This window comes from Gymnoscopelus braueri, assembly GCF_963280865.1.
Source record: "Gymnoscopelus braueri genome assembly, chromosome: 3".
Lineage (NCBI taxonomy): Eukaryota > Metazoa > Chordata > Actinopteri > Myctophiformes > Myctophidae > Gymnoscopelus > Gymnoscopelus braueri.
In genome coordinates, this window is record NC_137612.1 from 52,076,089 (window position 1) to 52,093,187 (window position 17,099).

Here is a 17,099-nt window from a genome sequence, read left to right on the forward strand (position 1 = left end):
AATGTCAGAGTTACAGTAATGTTAGAGTTTTGTCAGAGTTAAAGTTATGTTAGAGTTAAAATTATGGCCAAGCTACAGTAATGTTAGAGTTAAAGTTATGTTAGACTTTTTGTTAGAGTTCAGTAATGTTAGAGTTGAAGTTATGCTAGAGTTAAAATAATGTCCAAGTCACAGTAATGTCAGAGTTACAGTAATGTCAGAGTTACGATAATGTTAGAGATATGTTAAGAGTTCAGTAATGGTAGAGTTACAGTAATGTCAGAGTTAGAGCAATGTTAGAGTTAAAGACATGTAAGAGTTAGTGTAATGTTAGAGTTACAGTAGTGTTAGAGTTACAATATCGGCAGAGTTACAGTAATGCTAGAGTTAAAGTTATGTTAGAGTTACAGTTATGTTAGAGTTTGTCAGAGTTCAGTAATGTCAGAGTTACAGTAATGTTAGAGTTTTGTCAGAGTTAAAGTTATGTTAGAGTCACAGTAATACTACTTTTTTTTTAAGAGTGCAGTAATGTTAGATTTACAATGTTGGCTGAGTTAGAGTAATGTTAGAGTTTGTTAGAGTTACAGTAATGTCAGAGTTACAGTAATGTCAGAGTTAAAGTCATGTAATAGTTAGAGTAATGTTAGAGTTTTGTTAGAGTGCAGTATTGTTAGAGTTGAAGTAATGTTAGAGTTAAAGTAATTTCCAAGTTATGCTAGATGACAGTTACGTTATAGTTAAAATATCGGCAGAGTTACAGCAATGTCAGAGTTAAAGTTATGTTAGAGTCAAAGTAATGTTAGAGTTCCAGTAATATTAGAGTTAAAGTTATGTTAGAGTCAAAGTAATGATAGAGTTTTGTTAGTGTTCAGTAATGGTAGAGTTACAGTAATGTCAGAGTTACATTAATGTCAGAGTTAAAGTCATGTAATAGTTAGAGTTAAAGTTATGTTAGAGTCAATGTAATACTTTTATTTGTATTTTTATTTTTCAAAGTGCAGTAATGTAAGAGTTACAATAGTGGCTGAGTTAGAGTAATGTTAGAGTTTTTGTTAGAGTTACAGTAATGTCAGACTTACAGTAATGTCCGAGTTACAGTAATGTCCGAGTTAAAGTCATGTAATAGTTAGAGTAATGTTAGAGTTTTGTTAGAGTTCAGTAATTTTAGAGTTTAAGTAGTGTTAAGGTCCTTACACACCGGCGAATGTGGCGAATATACGCAAAATTCGGACTCGTTCCGAATAATTAAAAGACGCTTTTTCGCTTCGCTTTTCCGGTGTGTAAGGACCTTAACACTACTTAAACTCTAAAATTACTGAACTCTAACAAAACTCTAACATTACTCTAACTATTACATGACTTTAACTCGGACATTACTGTAACTCGGACATTACTGTAAGTCTGACATTACTGTAACTCTAACAAAAACTCTAACATTACTCTAACTCAGCCACTATTGTAACTCTTACATTACTGCACTTTGAAAAATAAAAATACAAATAAAAGTATTACATTGACTCTAACATAACTTTAACTCTAACTATTACATGACTTTAACTCTGACATTAATGTAACTCTGACATTACTGTAACTCTACCATTACTGAACACTAACAAAACTCTATCATTACTTTGACTCTAACATAACTTTAACTCTAATATTACTGGAACTCTAACATTACTTTGACTCTAACATAACTTTAACTCTGACATTGCTGTAACTCTGCCGATATTTTAACTATAACGTAACTGTCATCTAGCATAACTTGGAAATTACTTTAACTCTAACATTACTTCAACTCTAACAATACTGCACTCTAACAAAACTCTAACATTACTCTAACTATTACATGACTTTAACTCTGACATTACTGTAACTCTGACATTACTGTAACTCTAACAAACTCTAACATTACTCTAACTCAGCCAACATTGTAAATCTAACATTACTGCACTCTTAAAAAAAAAGTAGTATTACTGTGACTCTAACATAACTTTAACTCTGACAAAACTCTAACATTACTGTAACTCTGACATTACTGAACTCTGACAAACTCTAACATAACTGTAACTCTAACATAACTTTAACTCTAGCATTACTGTAACTCTGCCGATATTGTAACTCTAACACTACTGTAACTCTAACATTACACTAACTCTTACATGTCTTTAACTCTAACATTGCTCTAACTCTGACATTACTGTAACTCTACCATTACTGAACTCTTAACATATCTCTAACATTATCGTAACTCTGACATTACTGTAACTCTGACATTACTGTGACTTGGACATTATTTTAACTCTAGCATAACTTCAACTCTAACATTACTGAACTCTAACAAAAAGTCTAACATAACTTTAACTCTAACATTACTGTAGCTTGGCCATAATTTTAACTCTAACATAACTTTAACTCTGACAAAACTCTAACATTACTGTAACTCTGACATTACTGAACTCTGACAAACTCTAACATTACTGTAACTAACAAAAACTCTAACATTACTGTGCCTCTAACATAACTTTAAAGTCTAACATTACTGTAACTCTGCCGATATCGTAACTATAACATTACTGACCTCTAACATAACTTTAACTCTAACATCACTGTAGCTCTGCCGATATTGTAACTCTTGTGTTACTGACATCAATCATAACTCGGCCATTATTTTACCTCTAACATAACTTTACCTCTAACACTACTTCAACTCTAACATTACTGGCCTCTAACAAAACTCAACACAACTTATCATTACTCTAACTCTTACATGACTTTAACTCTAACAATACTGTAACTCTGCCATTACTGAACTCTAACAAAAACTCTAACATTACTGTGACTCTAACATAGCTTTAAATCTAGCATTACTGTAACATGGCCAATATTGTAACTCTAATGTTACTGAACTCTGACAAAAACTAACATTACTGTAACTCTAGCACAACTTTAACTCTAACATTACTTTAACTCTGCCAATATTGTAACTCTATCACTACTGTAACTCTAACATTACTCTAACTCTTACATGTCTCTAATTCTTACATGACTTTAACTCTAACATAACTTTAACTCTGACATTACTTTAACTGTACCATTACTGAACTCTGACAAAAAACTCTAACAATACTGTAACTCTAACATATTGTGCCTCTAACATAACTGTAACTCTACCATCACTGTAGCTCTGTCATAACTTTAACTCTAACATCACTGTAGCTCTGCCGATATTGTAACTCTTACAATACTGAACTCTGACAAAAACTCTAACAATACTGTAACTCTAACATATTGTGACTCTAACATAACTTTAACTCTAACATTATTGTAACTCTGCCATAACTTTAACTCTAGCATTACCTTTACTCTGCCAATATTGTAACTCTAACATTACTGACCTCTAGCATAACTTTAATTCTACCATAACTTTAACTCTAACAAATACTGTAACTCTGCCATTACTGCAACTCAGCCAATATTGTAACTCTTACGTTAGTGAACTCTGATGAAAACTCGGACAATACTGTAACTCTAACATACTGTGACTCTAACATAACTTTAACTCTAACATTACTGTGCCTCTAACATAACTTTAACTCTAACATTTCTGTAAGTCTGCCTATATTTAACTCTAACATTACTGACATCTAGCATAACTTGGCCATAATTTTAACTCTAACATAACTTTAACTCTAACATTTCTGTAAGTCTGCCGATATTTTAACTCTAACATTATTGACATCTAGCATAACTTGGCCATAATTTTAACTCTAACATAACTTTAACTCTACCGTTACATCAACTCTAAGAAAACTATAACATTACTTTAACTCTGACATTACTTTAACTCATACATGCCTTTAACTCTACCATAACTTTAACTCTAACATTACTTTAACTGTACCATTACTGAACTCTGACAAAAACTCTAACAACACTGTAACTCTAACATACTGTGACTCTAACATAACTTTAACTCTAACATTACTGTGCCTCTAACATAACTTTAACTCTAACATTTCTGTAAGTCTGCCGATATTTTAACTCTTACAATGCTGAACTCTGACAAAAACTCTAACAATACTGTAACTCTAGCATATTGTGACTCTAACATAAACTTTAACTCTAACATTATTGTAACTCTGCCATGACTTTAACTCTAACATTACTTTAGCTGTACCAATATTGTAACTCTAACATTACTGACCTCTAGCATAACTTTTATTCTACCATAACTTTAACTCTAACAAATACTGTAACTCTGCCATTACTGCAACTCAGCCAATATTGTAACTCTTACGTTACTGAACTCTGACAAAAACTCTAACAATACTGTAACTCTAACATACTGTGACTCTAACATAACTTTAACTCTAACATTACTGTGCCTCTAACATAACTTTAACTCTAACATTTCTGTAAGTCTGCCGATATTTTAACTCTAACATTACCGACATCTAGCTTAACTTGGCCATAATTTTAACTCTAACATAACTTTAACTCTACCGTTACATCAACTCTAAGAAAACTATAACATTACTATAACTGTACCATTACTGAACTCTGACAAAAACTCTAACATAACTTTAACTCTAACATTATTGTGCCTCTAACATTACTTTAACTCTGACATTTCTGTAAGTCTGCCGATATTTTAACTCTTACAATACTGAACTCTGACAAAAACTCTAACAATACTGTAACTCTAACATATTGTGACTCTAACATAACTTTAACTCTAACATTATTGTAACTCTGCCATAACTTTAACTCTAACATTACCGTTACTCTGCCGATATTTTAACTCTAACATTACTGACATCTAGCATAACTTGGCCATAATTTTAACTCTAACATAACTTTAACTCTACCGTTACATCATCTCTAAGAAATACTGTAACTCTGCCATTACTGCAACTCAGCCAATATTGTAACTCTTACGTTACTGAACTCTGACAAAAACTCTAACAATACTGTAACTCTAACATACTGTGACTCTAACATAACTTTAACTCTAACATTACTGTGCCTCTAACATAACTTTAACTCTAACATTTCTGTAAGTCTGCCGATATTTTAACTCTAACATAACTTTAACTCTACCATTACTGTCACTCTAACATTGTTGTAACTGTACCATGCTATATCTAACTACTTTTGTATACATACCTGCACATGATCAGGGAGTAACGATACACTCAATGAAAAAACTATTCAAAAACACAATCTAGGATGCTCTGTAAAACACAAGACACATTATAAGACACAAATTATGACAAGATAAAACACATCAAACCAAACTGACTTCACACTTCACACCTCAGACAACCCAACTCACAATAAAACATTGTGATACACATCACTTGAAGCTGCTCCCCTGAGAAGGGGACAAGGCTACACTACTGTAACCTCGTACTAGCATTGAAAAGGAGAGACATAGAGACAGAGAGAGAGCACAAGAGATGAAATTACACTTTATGACACCTCATTGCACTTTATGACACCTACTCTTCACAGATAAGTAGATCCAAACAGACAGACAGACAGACAGACAGCCAGACAGACAGACAGACAGACAGACAGACAGACAGACAGACAGACAGACAGACAGACATGTGTACACAGATGGGTAGCCTCCGAGAGCCAACTTCTAGCAAAAAGGTGTGAAAAACCATTGGATGGGGTAAGAGCAATGATGGGAGGGAGGGATGGGGCTAGTGGAATCCCCCTGTCCTAGTTTTTTATTACAAAACCCTTGTCTCATCAGAGCTTGTAGATCTGCTGATTTTCGGAGCATTTTTGAAAATGTGTCTGTACCACCCTTATAACAACACTGTAACACTGTAAGAGTAACATTAAAACACAATAAAATTAATGTCGCTGGTTCATGGTTGGAGTTATTTACTGATCCAGTTTAATAAAAACAGCAACATTTTAAACTTAGACCAACTTAAAACACTGTGTTTGGCATATAATACGTATTATAAACTACACATGAGGATTTATAAAACATGTGCAGTCATATTTTATTATTAATGAGAGATTGCTAGATTATTGTATGTATGCGTGCAGTACCAACTATGACCAATAGTGTTCTATGAGGGAGGGGGGTAGTGGGAGACCCCCCCCCCCTCTAACTAGCTTTAATTATGACACCTCCCGTTCAGACACTGCTGTGGGCCCAATAAAACAAGCTCTAACACGTACGTGCGAAAAAGCCCTCAGCTTGTAGATCAGCTATTTTTTCTAATAGCCTAGATATAAAATAAGGCTATAGTGGTTAATGTATGTTTTATAATGTAATCATTTATATTTGCAAAGTATCTAGTAACTAAAGTTTTAAAAATAATTGTAGTGGAGTAAAACAAGACAAAACTACACTATGTGTGGTTGCAGCTGTGGGCCCCCAATAAAACAAGCTCTAACACCATAGGTGTGAACACAGCCACTGTGAGAGAAGCCAATGACACTGTTCCCCTACGGTTTGATCCCATTGGTTGGAAATAATCACCCAGCATGCAATTGTGAAATTTGGCTGTGTATGTTGCTTTTCTAAAACCATGCGTCATACTGGTAGTGACGAGAGCCATAGGACAGCATCTCCCCTCTGTTACATTGAACTCGAGTCTATGTTCTGGGCCCCCCATGGGGGGCTAAGTCAGACTCCACCTTTAACTACCAACGCTACGGCCGCTGTTCAAAGAATATTATATATAATTAGTGTTAATTCATTTGTAGAAAAACAAATGAAAAAAAAAAATAGATTTATAGAGAAAGATCTATAAGGGTCCATTTTGGTCCATTATTTAACTGGGGATCGCCTGGAACCCCTATCAAGGACCACTGATGGTCCTATGTTTTGGTATTGCACTATGCATTGTGACATCATGCTAACGCTATTAGCATATTAGCATATTAGCATATTAGCTTAGCAGGTTATCCCTTATGGGTAGGTTTTGGTATTGCACTGTACATTGTGATGTCATGCTAACGCTATTAGCATATTAGCATATTAGCATATTAGCATAGCATGTTAGCCCCCTAGGGGTAGGTTTTTGGTACTGCACTGTTCATTGTGATGTCATGCTAACGCTATTAGCATATTAGCATATTAGCTTAACATGTTAGCCCCTATGGGTAGGTTTTGGTATTGCACTGTGCCCTGTGACATCACCGATTTTAATTAAATTGACTGAGTAATGAAGTAATCAATCTGAAATGATTAATTATGGATTATGGAATGTCAAGAATGTCAAACATGCCAGGAATGTGAGGAATGTCAAACATGTCAGGAATGTGCTCAACAGCGCCACTATTTCCCCTAGCGGTAGGGTGAGGTACTGGAAAGTGACATGTGACGTCACACATATTAGCCTGTGGAATGTCAAGAATGTGAGGAATGTTAGGAATGTGAGGAATGTGAGGAATTTCCGGTTTGTGACGTCATGCTAACACAATTAGCATGTTAGCATTAGCATTAGCATTAGCATTAGCATTAGCATTAGCATTAGCATTAGCATTAGCATTAGCATTAGCATGTTAGCATTAGCAACAAAGGTGCCCTTATATACTACTGATCTCCTATATGCCTCTATTTGGGTATATCAGTCAGATTGGCGTACTGGACAGCCACACTCCCGCGGGTACTTGGCGGTATGCGTGCTGAGTTTGAAGTCGATCGGTTAGGCGGTGGTTCACTGCACGTACGCAAACATTCATGTATAGAGTCCCTCTATACATGAATGTATAGAGGGACTGATAGACCAGTGCCTGTTGGGCACCAGCCTACTCGAGAACGATGCAAGTTGGAAATGCATGCCCCACCCATACCCGTTGTACCCATCTCTCTGTCTCTGTGTCCCTTTTATGTCCATACAGTATATGGAGTTCCGTGTCAGTTCTGTCAGTCTATGACGCCAGTCTATTTTGTCATATTGATGACATCAGCAGACTCCATATATGGGGATTGAAGATTTATCAATATTTTTGGAGATCTGCTGATCCGACCAACTTCCCACATGGCGCGCCACGCCCTCAGGTCCCCGCTGATATAAGCTTAAGTCCTATATGTTATGTTATAAGACAAATAGTGAAAAGACGTTCTACAAGCTCACAACACAACACATCACGTGTGTGTGTGTGTGTGTGTGTGTGTGTGTGTGTGTGTGTGTGTGTGTGTGTGTGTGTGTGTGTGTGTGTGTGTGTGTGTGTGTGTGTGTGTGTGTGTGTGTGTGTGTGTGTGTGTGGTCCACTGGTTTTGGGGTCTGGTCAGATTGGCCAGATCTGAACGACCTCTGTACCCGCACTGGAGTGTCCTTAGAGTGGGTGCGGTCTGACTCTGGGACTGTGAGAGTCTCAGAGGACATTATAACTGACCCCCTTATCCAGGTCAGGGCAACAGTCACCTTTGCTGGTCACAGTCACCTGCTAACAGCTGCAGGTGCCAGACGAGTCCTCATGGATCTACACCAATATCAACAACAACAACACTGGACTGGACTAAAACTACAAGGGAAACTTGCATGTCTTCCCTATGCTGATCACTCTGTTTCACACTCATTCCTTAAGAACACTGCACTCAATGAGGACATCACCACATTCACAGTTAAAGCCAGACTACAAGTCCTTCCCACCAGACTCAACCTATCCATCTGGTTCCCCAGCACTCAGGTTCCTCATTGCATGCACCACACCACAGAACAGATCACTGAAACACTGTCGCACATCTTGAATGGCTGTTATGCATACAAAGGGATGTACATAGCACGTCACGATAGAATAGTGGAGCTCATAGCGAAGGACATATCAAAATATCATGCATCTACAGTGAGAATGTACAAACATTCCCGTGTCATTTCATCCATGTTCCATCTCTGTGATAACCCAGACATCTTTACATCTTTGACAGCTAATACACCAGATGTTGTTGTGGTGAATGAAGAGTCCAGGGAAGTGTCTGTGTTAGAGATAGCATGCACCTTTGACCTTAGCCTAGAGGAGGCCTTTATGACCAAGGTCATTAAATACCAACCACTCCTACATACCATCTCAGAGCTAGGTTATAGGTGCAGACTTTTTTTTTTTTTAATATTCGGCAGCCTGGGACATACCCACAGACTAGTTGTTAGAGGGCTTCAACAACTTAGGATGCCCAAAAAGGAGGCAAAAAGGCTGGCAAAGTATTGTGCTATCTCTGCTATAATTGGCAGTCGCCATATACAGTATGGCGGAGACGCTGTTACTTATACCCGTAGAGTACTGAGTGACATGCCTATTGTATCATGAAAACATATGCCATGATTTTGTGAATGTAACCCTACTGCACCTACATAATATTTGTGTCCCTGTATGTATTATCCTTTATGTGGACATAAATAAATGGTTAAAATGTGTGTGTGTGTGTGTGTGTGTGTGTGTGTGTGTGTGTGTGTGTGTGTGTGTGTGTGTGTGTGTGTGTGTGTGTGTGTGTGTGTGTGTGTGTGTGTGTGTGTGTGTGTGTGTGTGTCAGTCTCATACCAGGTCAAGCAGGGGACATGTGAGGTGGTGGCCATTCATCGCTGCTGTAATAAGAACAAGATTGAGGAGCGCTCCCAAACCGTCAAGTGTTCCTGCTTCCCTGGTCAAGTTGCTGGGACCACCCGGGCCAGACCCTCTTGTGTGGAAGGTAAGACATACAATCATCTCTGTGTGTGTGTGTGTGTGTGTGTGTGCGTGCGTGCGTGCGTGCGTGCGTGCGTGCGAGCGAGCGAGCGAGCGAGCGAGAGAGAAACTGCATCAACGTGCTTGATTTGGACGTTTTCTTGTGTGCATGTTTCTTTTATTTTTGGTGAATGGAAAAAAGAAAATAAATGAATAAATAAATAAAATAGTAAAAGAAAAGAAAGGGGAAAATAATTGTCAAAATACATTTTATTGTAACCAATTCAACATTCCCATGAAGAGACACAATATTTTTGTTTATATAATTAATAAAAGTGTTATGATAGTACGGGAAACATTACGGACCCCCATAAGGACCATACACAAAGGGTGTGTGTGTATGTTTTTATTTGTGTATGAGACACAGAGACAGAGTCAGAGAGCAGGTGAGGCTTTGGTTGTACTCTGATGTATGTGTCTTTAAGTGTAGTATTTGATATCCTATAATCAAGTTGTGAATGTATCCACTCTATCAGATAACATAATGTATTTGCAATGGCAGGAAGCTGGCACACACTGATGTTATAGAATTGTCAATGATGTGATTAAAAACGGCTTCCATATACGGTACTAAATGAAAAAAGAACAAGAAGAAAATGAAAGAAAGAAAGATTAAGCTGATTCATTTTAAGTTTAAGAGCAGCTGAGTCTTTTTTTAGGGTGAGACCTGGATTCATTAGTGACCAACAGCAGGTTCTATCATGAGTCTACCACTGCATTTTCACCTGCTTACAGTGTGAAGTAAGCAGCGCCTCACACCCAGGTGTTGCAAATATTGCTAATTAAAGATCAGGCAGGCTGCTGCTGTCTCTCTCCTCTCTCTTAAATGAGTGCAATTAGTTGCAGCTTTGTATTGCAATCAGTTGCAGCTGTTTATGCCGTAGTCATACATACATAGTCATACATACAGACAGACATACATGCAAGTCATGCATACAAACACACAAAGTCAAAAAGTTAATTCAAACAAAAATGAGAGAACATCTCTTCTTTAGTTGCCCGGTCAAAATGGGGTTAAATTGTGAGATAAGATCAGACCATATATCTCTTACTGGTCGTCCAGTAGTTTGAGGCTCATCCTGTCCCAAAGATATCATGTAACACGAAAGGTTAAAGCCACTAATGCAGGTAATGGAAGACCCAGTCACCAGTGTCTCCTTGCTCTCCCTTATCCCCCTGTGTCATATGAACGCAGAGGCAAATATACTACAGCTGTCCACCATGGCTGCCTTCAACCCAAGGCTGGAAATTCAAACCGCAATTTAAAAGGCCTGTTTTATTTGGGAGAGCATTCCACTGCATATCTATTCAGGCTATTCGAGCGCATATCGGATGGTAATAGAGAAATTATTTTCTGGTCTGTTGCACTTTGTCATAACTCTAGATAAAATATGATATATGGTTCATGTTTACACAAGTAAAGAGGCAGACATGGAAAAACAAATAATATTTTAATGTAGATGGGATGGCTGGACTATATGAATTTGTGAAATAAGAATAAGAATAAACATAATTTGTAGCACATTTCATACAGGAATTGCAGCTCAAAATGCTTTACAATGTGATTAAAAAACATTCTAAAACATGTAGAATACAGAGAATATATGTATTTTTAACCCACTTCAGGTAGTAAAGAATTTTAATTAAACGGTAAGACATAATAAAATGAATAGAATCAGAGTGCAGTACAAAAGTGCAGCTGAGACCAAGTGCAAAGCTTGTTAAAGGCTGAAGTAAAACGATTTTAGGTTCTAAACGTTCTTTTGAAAATATCTAGGGAGCTGGATTCCCTATATCTAAAGGTATTGTGTTCCATACCTTTGGGGCATAATTGATAACGGCTGTATCACTGATCTTCTTTCTGCTGTTATTGGTATCATCCAATGTAGCTGACAGGGGAGTTAGAAACGTAGCTTGGTCCTTGCCCATTAAGGGCTTCGTATGTAAGGAGGAGGACCTTGAAATCAATTTGAAGTGTACAGGAGCTGAACAGCTAAAACTGGAATAACATGCTCTGTCTCCTCTTGATTCTGGTTAACAGCCGAGCTGCAAAGGTTTTTTTTCTTTTATTTTTCTTCAGGAAGCCAGTAAAAAGTGTGTTAATGTAGTCTAGGTGATTTAAAATGAAGGCATGAATCTGAATCTTTTTGGTTCATATCGTTTGGGTAGCTATGGAAACATCCTCTCTGATGATGTCACCAAGTGGCAGCATATATAAGGTGGAACCAGTCATCAGCTGTCCAGTCTCTTTATCAAGACGGCAGCGAAGTAGGACGAGTAATGGCCAGCATCCAACCTATCCAGTGGACCACTGACCCTAAAGATCAGAATTTTGACGGCATCGTCTTGGTGACCCAGAGCCAAGACTCGCTGCCCCCACAGCTGGAATGTCTGAAAGGGCCACTGAAAGACTACTGCTCCGTGGACACCGGTCTCGGGGATGAGGCTGTGTTTTTGAAGGTACCTGGTCTCCCCGGTAATCGGATGGTGTTTGCCTCCACCGGCCCGGTGAACCGCGACTATGATGATGTCAGGCGCTTTGGCGACGCCGCGGGGAGTGCCATCAGGCGGGCCATGAAAGCAGGTATGCAGCGTCCCTTGCTGGTCTGTCCTCCTCACGCCGACTACGAGCATAGCCCTCTGGTGGCGGCCCTTGGGGCCCTTCACGCGCTCTACATGCCCCTGGAGGTGAGGGAGGCCAACAGGAAGGCCAGCCCGTACAAGGTGTGCGTTCTGGGCCTGTGGGTGGCACAGGAGGCCCAAGGGCCGGAAGTGATGGACGTGGCCAATGCCCTGGAGAGCGGGAGACTGGTGTACCGCGACATCGGTGGCTCCGACCCCGAGCGCATGGCAGCTCCCCGCGTGGCCGAGTACGTCCAGGAACTGTTCGCGGACAGCCCCGTGCAGGTGAACGTGTTGGAAGACGTACAACACCTGGAGAAGGAGTACCCCTGTCTGGCCGCGGTCAACCGCTGTGCCAATGCCGTACCCCGTCACCAGGCCAGAGTAATCGAGCTCCAGTACTGTGGAGAGGGACCCATCCAAAGCACTCTGATGTTGGTGGGCAAGGGTATCACCTATGACACTGGCGGAGCGGACATCAAGGCCGGAGGCGTCATGGCCGGGATGCACAGGGACAAGTGCGGCGCGGCCGCCGTCGCCGGTTTCTTCCAGATCCTGGCCACGCTGAGGCCAAAGCATCTGAAGGTGGTGGGCTCCATGGCGATGGTGAGGAACAGCGTGGGTCCGGACTGCTACGTGGCCGACGAGCTGGTCGTGTCCCGCGCGGGCCGCAGAGTGAGAGTGGGCAACACGGACGCAGAGGGACGCATGGTGATGGTGGACCTTCTCTGCGAGATGAAGGAGAAGGCCAAGCGGGAGGTGTCTCCCCAGCTGTTCACTATCGCCACTCTGACCGGCCACGCCATCCGGGCCATGGGACCCAACTACTCTATCATCATGGATAACGGCCCGGCCCAGCGCTCCGGAAACGCGGCGCAGTGGCAGAAAGCTGGAGAGGTTCTGGGGGATGTGTTTGAGGTGTCCAGCATTAGGCGGGAGGACTACGAGCACCACAGAGGGAAGTCTGAGTATGAGGATATTCTCCAGTGCGGCAACCAGCCATCTACTGCTACTCCCCGAGGACACCAGGCCCCAGCTGCTTTCCTCATCATGGCTTCTGGTCTTGATAGGCATGGTGTTGACTCTCAGAACCCTCTGCAGTACTCCCACATCGATATTGCCGGGTCTAGTGGTCCTTTCCCCGGAGTGCCCACAGGTGCTCCCCTCCTTGCCATGGCTACCAAGTACATTTTACAGTTTAACGCCAACTAGACTCTTCCTGTCAGCATAGAATCCTTGTCTCTTCGATGCTTGTCATCAAAACACTATTATTTCCCATTTCTGTAGCATTTACACCCTTATGTGTTTAGCTCAATGATGTTCCCTAGAACACTAACGTCCTAGAACACTAACGTTGAATTGTCACACCATCACTAACATTGGGTATATTTTACCCGATATTAAAAAAAAATCCATAAAAAATATTTCTCATCTATATTAAAGTACAACAATACATGTCAAATTTAGGTACTCTTCTATAATATTTCAAGATGAAATTTCACAAAAATACAAACATCTGATATCATGGGGGGACCCTATAAAAAGCAGCAAAATCTGTGAAATTGTTACAAAAATGTAAAATGAATAATGGAGCTGGGAACTTTTCCTTTGGTCCACCTGGGACATGTGAGCCTTGTCCAGTGAAGGTACTCTAATTGCATCAGCTGACCATTGTGGGAGTATGGATTTTTTTTTTTACCCTCTATCACTAACATTGGGTGAAAATCACCCGAAGACCCGTCCGTAAAAAAACAACAGGGATGGGGGCAGGGACACAAACCTACCTTCTATGATGTCAGTGAGCATCCTGAAGGTACCCAAGGACCCGCCCACCTCAGACATCAGCAACATCATGAAAATCACATAATTACAATTGTACGTTAGTGTTCTAGAGTTAACAAATACCTTTGCTATCAAGCCTCATAAAGCCTTCAACAAGGGGTCTTTGACGAGAACGATGAGAACGTTTTTGTTTGTTTTTACCTAAAAAAGTCAATGTCAGAAAATAAATATACCCTCGATCATGAATCCAACTTATTATTAGCAAAGAAAATGTATCTACAAGATTGGTAGTGCTTAAAGCTTCACTATGTAACTCTTGTCCAATCTGTATGGTAGAGTATACAATTGGGGTGGTTGTATTTAGCCTCCCTGCACTTCTATTGAGACATTTAGATTGGGTCAAAGAAGGTCTCACCTAGACACAGGATCTGACACGAATGTTTGACCTGATGGTCCAGATTCAATTTATCCCCTGAGCAAGCAGGCAAGGCTCTATTAGCTCACTGGGAAAAATGTCAGCATTTTGAAAATGGGTTCAAATCTGGGGTAGAAGAGGAAAGCTATATAGTGCTGCTTTTAAGTGTTTAATAGAGCAGTAATTTGGTAGTAGATATTTATGCGGCAAATCTCATTTTACAAGGACAATCTTCCTACTCTGCCATGTGAACGCTGTCAAATGTTTTGCGAATTTAGCTGTGTATGGATCTTAGAACATGCATGTGTGTTTGTGATGTGTGTGTGGTTGTATGTGCTAGGGCATTAACCAAGAAGTTGACTAGTCCACAAGTTGACTTCATTAACACAAGTCGACGCCCACCAGGAGATTATTATTTATTTTTTTCATCAACATTTTTGCCCCATATGTGCGTGTGCAGAATTCAAACTGTAGGATTGGTTATAGTCAAGGACAGAAGTGATTCTTTCCTTTACCGTAATATGTTATACTGGTTTTGTTTGTGAACCAGCCAACCAGGCATCGGGAGTTCTCAGGCCTAGGCTACACGCCACTGCCACATGCAAACAGTTTTTCGGCCGCTAGATTTTGGTAAACGTATAAATAAGCGATTTACCGAAATATCCTATTCAGTGGACCTGTGTAGACATGTAAACTGGAGATCTTAAGAAACAATGACACCGCTCATTCTTACATGGTCATTATAATAATAAATAATAATAATACATAAACACAGGACCTCAATGGAAATAAGCCCTGGGCTTTTTTGGGTTATCCTTTTAGCATCCTTTTGTAGAAATCTGTACCACTGTACCTTTTTTGCAAACTGTTAATAATGTAGCCTATTCAATCAACCAATAAAAACAAAACACATCCAATGTATAGGAGCGCTTTTCTCGGTTGCCTACTCAAAGTCGCTTTTCAAAAACAGTACAAACTTTATTTAATTAAAAGGTAAAAAGGGGGATTAGAAATAGGTGGGGGATGCGAGCCAATGTTGGCTTGTGCTTGGAAACTACAACAAATATGGCCTATCTATCGAATTGTTCATGTGTGTTTATCGCTGTTAATAATGTATCATTGTTGCATCAACTGCACCACTTCACCGGCAAGCAAAGGCGTCTGCTGCACTCACTCACTAATAATAATGTGTGGCCGCGCCAGCTGATTTTGGGGTGCTGAGGGGAAGCTTGAATATTAGTAATTACGGGTGCTGAGTAACTGTGGATATAAACCTACTAATATAGGCTACACACCCATGACCGAATGCAATCGCACTTGACACCAAAACGTCCGTATGCGTGGCATGTGCACAGCCAAGTGAAAATATTTGCATGAGTAAATTTGATTTGGTACACCAGCAATTGCGAGAATCATCAAATGTTCATGAATATGAGCTATATTGCTGGGCAGATATAGTTACATCATAGAAGCATACATGATGTGCTAATATTATGTAAATAATACATTTTAAGTTTGTGACACCTACATGCTGCCATAGGCTACTGCAGTATACTATGTCTGTCACTTTTTGTTTGTTTCTTGCCTACATCAATTTTTTTGGAAGCACCGCCATAGCTCTGGGTCATTTCATAATCACAAACAATTATTGTGATAGGGTGAATGGGCTAGTTGTAGGCTAGCCTGCCCTAGCCCGTCTGATATCTGGTCTAGAGGGGCGGATTCAAAATCTCTTCAGAAAACATCCGTGGGCTCCCATTGGTTCACCGATTGTGCGCCCGCCCCCGCCCAGCTCCACGCCCCTCCTCCTCCCTAATGTGCAGCATTGAGAGCCCTGACGTCACAACATTTGGAGCGACGCCCACTGCACTCTGGTCGATTGGGGAAATGAAAGGTTGACTCTCACTTCCTATGCCAGGAATGTCAACAGCCTGGTCCAGGCTCTTATTTTTGAGCAAAACGCGAAGGAAAATAAAAGCCTGGAGATCGAGACTAGTTGTAGGCTAACTGTATTGCTTCCAGTGGCGTAACGGAGGGGTAGCAAGTGATGCGGTGCGGGGGGGCCACCAGCAGGGGGGGCCCCGCCCAGGGCCGCATTAACCGCGGAACTTAGTGGAACTTGTGTTCCACGGCCTGCAGCCTGCAGGGGCCCTGTGTGAATTATGTATTTATAAGAAATATATATTGTTGTAATTTTTTTTTAAATTTATATTATTTTATTATAATATTATATATATTCTTCTTATTATTATTTATAAAAATGTATACATTCGGGCCCTGCTGTGTGAATTATATATATTTAGAAACATATGTTGCTTTAGTTTTAATGTTGCGCGGCAGAACAGATGCAAACCTCTTGCATACCGTCGCTGGTACTGATGTGTCACTTCTACTTCCTGTAAGTAGACAAAAAAATTAAACTACTGTCGACTAATCTTTACAATCGGCTCTTATTTTGAAATCCTCCGCTTTTAGGGTAAGTTTGTTTCTGTTAACCAGTATGGCTCTGCTATCATGGTCTGTGACAGCGACACAAATAAACAAGAACCATGTGGATTAAACGCAAGATTTGGGCCAACGTTCATATTTACGATATGAAAAC

At 39.9% G+C, this 17,099-nt stretch overlaps 2 protein-coding genes across 2 annotated transcripts in view; both read left to right on the forward strand.

Annotated features, from left to right (window-relative positions):
- tafa4b (TAFA chemokine like family member 4b) overlaps nucleotides 1-17,099 on the forward strand; it is a gene marked incomplete at both ends in the record, with an annotated part of 98,864 nt that overhangs the window by 40,512 nt on the left and 41,253 nt on the right. Inside the window, one exon of the mRNA XM_080423634.1 lies at nucleotides 9,488-9,643. Coding sequence (XP_080279760.1) covers nucleotides 9,488-9,643 — 156 coding nt within the window. The remainder of the gene's footprint in view (nucleotides 1-9,487; nucleotides 9,644-17,099) is intronic.
- On the forward strand, nucleotides 11,959-13,512 carry LOC308082938 (putative aminopeptidase W07G4.4; the record flags this gene model as incomplete). Its single annotated transcript, XM_080425018.1, has 1 exon — nucleotides 11,959-13,512. One exon carries the CDS (start codon nucleotides 11,959-11,961, stop codon nucleotides 13,510-13,512), a length of 1,554 nt encoding a protein of 517 aa, XP_080281144.1.